The 11175-nt window shown below is 38.1% G+C and overlaps 1 protein-coding gene across 1 annotated transcript; it reads right to left on the bottom strand.

Annotated features, from left to right (window-relative positions):
* Window positions 1-1007: 1007 nt before the first annotated feature.
* Window positions 1008-3784, bottom strand: LOC131217049 (putative leucine-rich repeat receptor-like serine/threonine-protein kinase At2g24130). Its single transcript, XM_058211750.1, has one exon. The coding sequence runs from the start codon at window positions 3764-3766 to the stop codon at window positions 1184-1186; it is 2583 nt and encodes an 860-aa protein (XP_058067733.1). The 5' UTR covers window positions 3767-3784; the 3' UTR covers window positions 1008-1183.
* Window positions 3785-11175: the final 7391 nt, after the last annotated feature.

Below are 11175 nucleotides of genomic sequence, written 5' to 3' on the forward strand. Positions count from 1 at the left end.
ATGCTAGGCCTGGTCGAGGGGGCCTCCTGGGTGCAAAGAAGTCCCAGTTCAATCAGCTCAGAGACGGCGACCTCCCACATCCTCCTAACTTCAGAGCTCTGATCTCCCAACTCTCTTATAAGAGAGGAGTCAATAACCTTCTCCAACTGACCATGATAATGGCGCTTAACCCATTTCGGCAAGCTTAGACCACCAATGAAAATCTCATCCATTGGTCTCTTTCTCGTCACCATTTCGAGCACTAAAATGCCGAAGCTGTATACATCTCCCTTTGTTGATGCACTTATTCCCAATCCATACTCTGTTGAAGTATTGTCACATTTCCAACAGATATCTGAAATAAGACTTAGCTTTCGAGTATTTTGTCTATGCAAAAAACCTTGAACCAAAGATACTGTAACCATACACCATATAACAACTGGTCTGATGCCTAGCATTCCTCCACATTGTTTGCAATACATGGATGCATCAAAGACATCCGGCCAAACATTCTGATTGGAAAATCCTAACCATTTAATCGGTGGTGTACAAATGCACACAGAAAGATTATAGCAATTGGATGGTTATGATTGGCCTAGCAATGCAATTTTTGGTTAGTGGCCAACCACTTATGGGGAACAATCAATGAGCAGTCCACATTTCATACACATACGGCATTTGTATGGCAAATGATGTGGAGGAACGATACATCCCGTGCTTCCAGTAGCGTTAGATCAACATCCGTATTTACATATGCGCATACATACATGAAGCTGCGTTTGGACACTATTGAAGCGAATTGCAATAGTGTTCAATAGAGAGGAAATGACCACATTATAGTTGCCTCCCTTAGAGCTTGTTTGGGTGCCACCTAAAAATGATTTCATTTCATTTTGGTTAGTCGTTATCACGTAGTAGAGATTGTATTTCTTTTTGATAAGGATTAAAAACAATATTGATAACCAACAATCACGATCTCTGATACATAACTACGATTAACTAAAATGAGAAGAACTCATTTTTAAGTGACACCCAAACAAGCCTTTGGTATCTACATTGGAAAAGTAGCACATGGCAGTTACTTTCCTTGCAAGGCATTTGGATCTAAGTCCCTCAACATGAATAATAAGGCAACTGCAATTTTTTCATACTGGATGATTATTGCAATTCAATTAGATAGTGGACCAAACACAGCCAAAGCTGGTCACACTTTCAAAGACAAGCAATTCGAAAGCCTGTTGAAATTGGTACCTGGGGCAATGTATCCAATAGATCCACAAACCAGGTTTGCTGTTGAATTCGTCGTGTTCTCATCTATCCCATTTCCTTCAATCTTCATGATCAATCTAGAAATTCCAAAGTCCGATACAAGGGCGGTCATGTCATTGTTAAGGAGGATGTTGCTTGGCTTCAAATCACAATGGATGACTTGGACCGGAGAATGGTGGTGTAAGTAGGCCATCCCCTCAGCTACATCGTTACAGATATTCACTCGTTCGATCAAACCCAAGTCTGAATATCCTGGATTCTGTGTCTGCGGGTAGAGATGGCTTTCGAGGCTTCCATTAGCCATGAATGGAAGAACCAATGCCTTGAAGTCTGGAAGACTGCAGGCCGTTACAATCCTCATCAGGTTCCTGTGCCTAATTTGCTTCAAAATCTGGCATTCTCGATTGAAAGTCTTTACAGAATTTCCAGCTTGCAGCTGTAGAACTTTGACAGCAATGATTGAACCATCTCTCAGCACACCCTTGAAAACACGTCCAAAGCTGCCGGATCCAATCATGCGGCTCTGCTCGAATCCTTCTGTTGCCTCGACGAGTTCTCTATATGTGATTCTTGGGTAACTCAATTTCAAGGAGAGAGCGATCCTACTTGAACCCCTGTTTCTTATAAATGAAGGCTGTTTGATCTTTCTAAAACTGACCACACAACAGATTGTGATCAGAAAAGCGGACGCAGACACAAGGCCAACAAGCAAGTACACGGATTTGCGAGAATGGAAGGAAGTTTCCTTGGAATTGCAACTTTGAAGCCCGGGTAATGACCCACATAGACGCGGATTTCCTTGAACTGATTCGATGGTTAAAGAATCAAAGAGATTGCCACTCGGTATCGATCCGTTGAAGTCGTTGAATGAAAGATTGAGTTGGGCGAGAGTCTTACAATTCTGCAGTGATGCTGGTATCTCTCCAGACAAGAGATTGCATGAGAGATCCAAGGACTGGATGCTGATCAGATTGCCCAAGGATTTGGGAAGTGGGCCTTGAAGAGAATTGTGAGAGAAGTTGATCAGCTCAGCTTCCTGGCAGCCATCCAAATTGGGTGGGATGTTGCCGCTGAAACTGTTTGATGACAAATCAATTGCACGAGCAGTGTACATTTTACCGAGCTGCAGTGGCAATCTTCCTTCGAGGAAATTGCTAGACAGATTGAAGTATATTGTAATGCCCCTCAAGCCAGCGACTTCTGCCGGCACATTTCCTGTTAGCCTGTTGTGAGACAAATCTAAGATCTCTAAGCTTGTACAGCTTCCAAGGCTTGTTGGGATGCTGCCCGAGAGCAAGTTTTCGTTGAGGATGAGTTTCCTCAGTTGATTGAGGCTTCCTAGAGAGGAAGGGATGGCTCCAGAAAGTCTATTTCTCGACAGGTCTAAAAGTCCCAAGTGAGTTAGAACACCTGGAGGAGATGGAATTGCTCCATCTAGTGAATTGTTAGATAAGCAGAGTCTTTCTAGATTTGTTAGAAGCCATATCTGTGATGGTATGCTTCCGTTCAGACGGTTATTTGATAGATTCAACAGAGTTAGATTCGAAAGGTGGGATATACTTGGTGGGATTGGACCATAGATGAGATTATCTTGAAGAAGTATTTCTGAAAGATTGACGTGCAGCTGGCCCATTACCGATGGAAGTTCACCTCCAAGATCGTTACCGTCCAGCTGAAGCTCCCGCAGGTGGGTCAAATTCGAAATGGCAGTGAAGAATGAGGTGAGATTTGTATTGCCGTCGTCACTCGATAGATTGTTATAAGAAAGATGCAATGTTTCCAACTGGTACATATGCCTTACAATCTCCGACGGCAAGCTGTCCGTCAGGAAATTGAACTCCAAATCGAGATCGACCATCTTAGAGGAATTGGAGAGAGATGCTGGAATGCTACCACTCAGTTGGTTCTGATAAAGAAAGAGAGCTTCCAAATGAGTCAGATGGTTTCCAATCTTCGAAGGAATGAAACCAATGAAGGAATTGTCAGAATGGTCGATATACATCAGCTCGGTGCAGTTGTAGAAGAGTGAGGGCGGGAGATGGCCTTGTAGCTGGTTATTGCTGAGGTCGATGTAACGAAGTCCTGTAAGTTGACTGAAGCTTTCGGGAATTTCACATTGAATCTGGTTCGAATGTAGGCTCAATCCCTCTAATCTAGTTAGAGTTCTGAGCTCATCAGGCAGGCATCCTTGAAGTGAATTTTCTGAAAGATCGAGCCGTTCAAGGTGAGTGAGGTTAGATAGAAATGGCGAAATAGTTCCTTGGAGATGTCCACCAGAGAGTATGAGCTCGGTCACTCTTCTGCTGTTAGGACTACACGTAACTCCGTTCCATTTGCAAACATGGCTCGAGCTATTCCAATTTCCAATTGTATTTTGAGGATCGACGACTATGGTTTTCTTGAAAGCCAGGAGGGCCGATCTGTCTACGCTTATATCGTCGAATTGGCGGTTTTGGAGGGGAAGAACGAATGGGAAGGTGAGTAGGAGTTGGGTTATGGCTACAGTGAGAAGACCCATTTGGTAAGTCTGCTTGCTACTGTGAGTAATGGGAATGTTTCTCAGTATGATGCAAGAAAGACAATAGCAAAAGGGAGAGAGAGAGAGAGAGGTAGTGGAGAAGGTGACCAATCAAACACCTTGTTTGAAGATGATTGGAAACCAGAAAACTAGTATGAGCTGGAGACCTAGAGCCATTGGGCTAGTGGGATGTAAATGTGCTGGATTTGTTTTCAGATGTGGTGGCCCATGATACATTTCTCAAGTGCAAGTATAGTTTGATGAGGCCTCCAGTTCTATCAATGTGGGGTCCATGGTTTAATATCTTGACCCTTGATCCGATTGGGCAGGCCATGGATGGGGGATGCTGCAAAAATTTCTTCGAGTGGAAGATCCTAACCATTCGATCGGTGGCGTACAAATAGACAGTTTAGAAAAAAGCAGACCATTAGTCCATTTTCACTAGAGAAATGGTCAATGATCAAAGGGTTATTAGGATTTTCCTATCTGGGATTTTTTAGTTCTCCCCATCCACTGTGGGGTTAATCAGATAAATGGCTTAGATCACCCAGAACTGTAGGCCCCACATTTCCTCAGGGCTCAATAATGGCAACCCATGGCCTCCAGTATAAAACCCACCACTCTATTATCTTTTGAATTTAGGAAAAGTGAAAAGACATTTGGTTACTATGAAGAAAAAGGAAAATCCTTCTCATTTGAGAACTAAGCTGTCTATGAAAAACAGCTGACGTGGTTTCCTCTTTGGTGGGCCATGTATAGACAAGCCATCATTAGATGCACGGTTTGATTTTAAGTAGGTGGGCCATCTTGGTTTAGTCTTTTTGTTTTGAGATGCGATCTTGGCAATAGAGATAAATCAATCAGTCTGCCCTTTTCCTGGTAAAGATGATGAATTATGGGGCCCTTATCATAGCTCTAAAATTTGATGCTTGACTCAGAACTTGGCCGAGTCAACTCGACTCGATGGTTAGATTTTAAGTAGGTGGGCCATCTTGGTTTAGTCTTTTGTTTTGAGATGTGATTTTGGCAATAGAGATAAATCAATCAGTCTGGCCTTTTCCTGGTAATGATGATGAATTATGGGCCCCTTATCATAGTTCTAAAATTTGATGACTTGACTCAGAAGTTGGCTGAGTCAACTCAACTCGATGGTTCGATTTTAAGTAGGTGGGCCATCTTGGTTTAGTCTTTTGTTTTGAGATTTGATCTTGGCAATAGAGATAAATCAATCAGTCTGCCCTTTTCCTGGTAATGATGATGAATTATGGGGCCCTTATCATAGTTCTAAAATTCGATGGCTTGACTCAGAACTTGGCCGAGTCAAACCGACTTGAGGGTTTGATTTTAAGTAGGTGGGTCATCTTGGTTGTCTTTTGTTTTGAGATGTAATCTTGGCAATAGAGATAAATCAATCAGTCTGCCCTTCTTCCGGTGATGCCGATGAATTATGCTGCCCTGATCATAGCTCTAAATTTTGATGGCTTGACTCAGAACTTGGTCGAGTCAACTTGACTCGGCTGGTTTTTGGGCCTGAGTTGTGTGGACTTGTAATATATTAGACTCGGTCAACTCGATCTCAACTCAGTCTATTTGAATTAGAATGGTGATGAATTATGGGGTCTTGGATCCTCATGAAGACATCCTGGTGTGTATGTATGTCTCGTGCAGCAATGAATGTGATGAGGTCGATCACCGTCTTCCTCAAGGATAACTACTCCGAATCAATGGAGCTTCTCTAGACTCCTTACAGAGACTTCTGGAATCCACGAGGAAAAAAGCAAGGAAAATAGAAAATAAATTCTATAAAAATTGTAATTTGATTGATATATAATAAAAAGGAATTTACAACCCTTTAACTAGTGATACCAAACCTTAGAAGTTTTAGTATCAGACTCCAACTCAAACTCCCTAAAATTCAAAACTTACTACAAATAGTAAATTTACTATTTATAGTAAGGGTCCTATGTGGCTTAACCACATTTTTTTCTAATTACTTTTCATGTTGGACACAAGTCCTAAAGCCCAACGGATGAAGAGTGACAATCAAACCAAAACTTACTATAAATAGTAAAAACGGAAATAAAATTGATTTTCGACCATCGATCTGATGGAATCTTGCAAATTCGGCTTGGGAAACCCCGCATAGCCGGGTTGGTGCTAAAATAGCTTCTCCTACCTCAAAATCAAATATGGTACGTCGAGTAACTCATTCCAGTTTGTGAGATATGCATGTTTTAAGGTTCGGACGGTCTCGATGAGTTCCACCTCCGATCTAGCCTTCTCTGATCCATCTTGGACATGAAAAGTGTTCATGACCTGCTCTACATCAATGTTCTAATCACGTCATCTATGCAAGTGGGGCCCAAAGTCCTGTGATACATGATGTTGATTCGATGGGCCTCACCATGGAAGGGAATCCCTGGAATTCATCCAGATTGGAAGATTCTAGCCATCCTAACGTGTCTTTAAAGTCTGATGATGTATTTTTTTTTAAAAAAATCTTAGTCATCTATTTGTAGCAAACTCATTGAGGGGTTAGGATGCTCCAGTCATGGAGATTTCCCATATTTGCTGTGGGGCCCATCAGATCGACAACCTGGATTACCAAACCATGGGACCCACTTAATTAGTACACATTGTTTTACCTGCATGGATTACCTTGGCATTTTCTCCCGTATTTTTGTTTGCCATAATGGTTTGGGTTTTTACCCCAAGTACACCCATTGTTTCAACGAGCACAACAATAGCATCACTTTTCAAAACACTATCTTTCTACACAGGAAGAGACTGTTTACCTTTTTTATTTTTATTTTTATTTTTTAATTAAAAGGCTCCTAATCACAATTTTCAATTTTCAATGCACCTATACATTCTTTCATCATTACTCTCCAGCAAACTCTTTAATAGAAACTCCCACCTCAGAAAAAACAATATTTTTTTCTTTTACTTTTACTTATTACGTTGAACTACGCTTGTTTAGGGAAAAAAAATAAGAGGAGATTAAATTTTAAAAAAATTATACATACTCCATTTTTAAAAGATTAGTTCTTATTTTTTCAAAAGATTTTACTTAGATGAGTCTTTTGTCAAGAAAAAGAAAAAAAGAAAAAAATAGATTAAAAGAAAATTTTATAAGATGGGTTCTTCTCCTTACAACAAAGATTATATTCAGATTAGTTTGCTGAGAAGAAACTGATATAAAAAGAAGAGAGATATTAAAAACTCTAGTTTTAAAAGATAGGTTCTTCTTCATTCTTTAAAATATTAGGCATATATTGGTCTTTTACCAAGAACTGAACTTTAGGCTCACTTTTAAAATGTCAAATGATGTCCAATAAGATAATTCGAAATCCATTTGAAAGTTTATCGAATTATCTTTCCAATGAGCTTAAGATCGCCTCATCCGACCTGTAATGAGAGAGTTATGAGCATTTTTTGTGGGACTGCGTGATGTATTAGTTAAACCATGATTACTATTTTGAACCCACTTTTGAAATGTCAAATGGTCTCCAAATAATATGACTCTAAAACCATTTAAAATATCATTGAATTATCTTTCCAACAAGCATAAGATTACTTTGATCTAACCTGTAACAAGTGAGTTATGACCATTTCCATGGGACCACGCGATGTATAGTCCAAACTGCAAACTAGACATTGTCAAAATCATAATTTAGACTAGGGATTTTTTAAAGAACAGACAATGTTTAAATGAGATGATACAAAAGCTATTTGAAAGTTTCTTATATTACCTTTCCAACCAAAATAAGATTATCCTGATCCAACCTATAATGAAAGAGTTACTGTTGAGTATCAAATATTGCATATTTCTCCCTATTTATATCTTGGTTTTATGAACATGATAATGCTTAATGGGTATATTTTATACATGTTTGTATTGCGAGGTGAATCTAAGAGCTTGGATTGAAAAGAATGTTAAAAGTATGGATTTGATGCTCAAGAATCACCAAGGCAAGGGATAAATCTTAGGAGACCAAGATTGAAGATTTCAAAACTCCGAGATTCAAGAAAATCAAGTATAGAAGGAAGTCGAAAGTGCAAAGTACAAAAATTTAGAGAATCTGAACTTCACTGTCTATGACATCGACCACCGGTCAATGACATCGAGAATTACATGAAAATCGAGTTTGGTTGCTAGACAAATTGGATGCATTTTTTGATGACATCGAATCCATGTTCGATGACATCGAGATTTTTGGAGCAACTCGCTGGAACATTTTAGACACATTTTGATCACTCGAGCACCCTTCGATGACATCGAAAGTATGTTGGATGATATGAAGAGTTACGCAGCGTGAAAAGGCGAGACTTCCATATTCGATTTACATTCGATGACATTGAAGGCGTTACGTGGAGTGTGTAAATTTGAGGCGGTTTCTAAAGATGGTTGGACAAAGGCTATAAATATGGATTCTTTCAAGAGTTCTAAATACGAATTAGGTTTCAAGAAGCAGAGCAAAAGGGTGGATCAACCTCCCAAGAGTTTTTCTTCTTCCTTAATTTATTTTTAATATTTTGTTTAAGGGTTTTAGTCTTAATCATGTCTATGGTTAACTAAACCTCTTAACTATGGCTAAAAGGTGAAGCTTGTAGTGTGTTGAGATGTTTATCTTGCTTTGATTCTTATTTATGTTGAACTTCATTGATTTCTAATTTGAATTTAATGAATATTTTCAGTTTTTTATGATTTATTGTGACTCAAATTACAATACATGCTGTGATAGCTTTGAATATCTATATGTTTTGAGATTATGAGATTGGTAAAATTCGTGATTCACCATTGTTTCCTAGGCATGGTGGATGGATGAATTTCATACCAATCATCATAATACCCTTTCATGTATAAACTAATTCAATGAAAAGTTTAGATTTGATTTAATTGCTTCATCTTCCAATTGGATAGGATAAGACTTTGATTCCAGTTATGTTTATTGAATCAAGTAAGGTAACATCTTGATAGTTACAAGTAGATTCTTTGCACTCTAGTTTCCTTTTAGATTGTTGATACTTTATTCACAATTACTCTCATTTATTTTAGATATTGTTCGAGTTCTAGTTTTAGTTATTTTTAGAATATGTACAAGTTTAGTCCCCGTGGATTCGACCTCGGTCTCACCGAGTTATTACTACATCGCGACCCTGCACTTGGGGTTGTGAACAGTTATGACCATTTTCATTTGATTGTGTGATGTATTGTCCAAATCATGATTATTATTTGGTTCAAATTGTAATGTAAACTTCAGACCCACTTTTAATGGTATACAAATGAGGTGATTTTAAAATCATTTGAAAGCTTGTTGAATTACTTTTCCAACGAGTACAAAATCACCTCATTCTGACCTATAATGAGTGGGTTATGCCCGTTTCCATGGGACCCTGCGATGCATAGTATAAACCGCGATATGGGAATTACCTAAATCACGATTTTTGAATTTGAGCATACTTTTGAAAGGTCAAATGATCTCTAAATGAGCTAATTCTAAAGATATTTGAAAGTTTGTAGAATTATCTTTCCAAAGAGTACAAGAGCACTCCAATCCGACTTGTTACTAGGGAGTTATGACCATTTTCGTGGTACCGCAAGATGCATCGTTCCAACCACGATATAGGTTTTACCCAAATCGTGACCTGACCTTTGGGCTCACTGTTAAAAAATATGAATGGTTTGTAAATAAGATGATTTTAAAGTCATCAAAAGTTCATCGCTTCTCTTTCCAACAAGCATAAGATCACCCTGATCTGACCTGTAATGAAGGAGTTATAACTATTTTTGTGGGACTACGTGATACATTATCTCAACTGTGATGTGAGTTTTACCAAAATCCTAATTTGTACTTTGGGCTTACATTTGAATGGTCAAATGATTTCTAAATGACATAATTCAAAAGTCATTTGAAAATTCGTCGAATTATCTTTCCAGTGAGCATAAGATCATCCCAATCCAACCTATAACGAGGGAGTTATGATTGTTTTTGTGGGACTGCGCCATGTTAGAAAAACTGCAATCATAACGCAATTTGCAGTTTAGACAAATTGTGATCGCGGTTTGGCATGGTCTCATGGAAACAGACATAACTCCCTCATTACTAGTTAGAGTGGGGTAATCTTGTGTTCGTTGGAAAAATAATTTGATGAACTTTCAAATGTATTTAGATCTCATTTGAATACCATTTGACTTTTCAAAAGTGAGCCCAAAGTATAAATTATAATTTGGACAAAATAACAATCATTGTTTAAACAATACATCTCACAATCCCATGAAAATGGTTATAACTTCCTTGTTACTAGTTAGATTGGGTGATTTTATACTCATTGGAAAGATAATTCAACAAACTTTGAAATAGCTTTGGAATCATCCCGTTTGGAGACTATTTGACCTTTTAAAAGTAAGCTCAAAGTCAATATTGCGATTTGGACAATGAATAGAGTGCGGTTTAGACTGTGCATCGCGTAGTTTCATGAAAATAGTCATAACTCACTTGTTACAGGTCAGATCAAGGTGATCTTATGCTTGTTGAAAGATAATTCAACAAAATTTCAAATAGATTTGGAATTACTTCATTTGGACATTGTTTGAAAAGGTAAGCCCAAAGTCTACATTACAATTTCGACAAAATAGTGATTGCACTTTGGACAATGTATTACATGGTCCCACGAAAATGATCATAACTCCCTCGTCACGGGTCAGATTGGGGTAATCTTATACACGTTGGAAAGATTATTTGATAAAATTTCAAATGACTTCATAATCAACTCATTTGGAGATTGATTGACATTTTAAAAGTGGGACCAAACTCGTAATCACGATTTGGACAATGCCCAAATTGCGGTTTGGACCATGTATCGCACAGTCCCACTAAAACGATAATAACCCTCCTATTATTGGACATATTACGGTGATCTTGTACTCATTGGAAAGATAATTCGATGACATTTTAAATGGCTTTAGAATGATCTCAGGTGGAGATCATTTGACTATTCATAAGTTCGCCTAAAAGAAGGATCATGGTTTAAGCAATGTATCACACCATCCTAAAAAATACTCATAACTCTCTCATTATAGGTCAGATCGGGATGATTTTAGGCTCATTAGAAAGATACTATCGATAAAATTTTAAATGACTTTGAAATCATCTTATTTGAACAATATTTAGCACTTCAAATGTGGGCTCATAGCTCAACTCTTAATAAAAAGGCTAATTTAAACCTAATCTTTTGAAGAAAGAAGAAGAATTTATCTTCTAAAAGTAGAGTTTTTTTTTTTAATTATTTAATTTTCTTTTAATTCTCTCATCTTAGTTTCTTCTCAAGCTAACCCGTCTTGGCATGAACTTTGTAGAAAGAAGAAAAACCCATCTTCTAAAAGTGGAATCTCTCTCTCTCTCTCT

Source organism: Magnolia sinica, chromosome 10 (assembly GCF_029962835.1).
Source record: "Magnolia sinica isolate HGM2019 chromosome 10, MsV1, whole genome shotgun sequence".
In the NCBI taxonomy this organism is placed as follows: Eukaryota; Viridiplantae; Streptophyta; class Magnoliopsida; order Magnoliales; family Magnoliaceae; genus Magnolia; species Magnolia sinica.

Bases quoted from the DNA above. Each gene is read 5' to 3' on its own strand.
- LOC131217049 (XM_058211750.1), bottom strand. From the start codon at position 3,766: ATGGGTCTTCTCACTGTAGCCATAACCCAACTCCTACTCACCTTCCCA.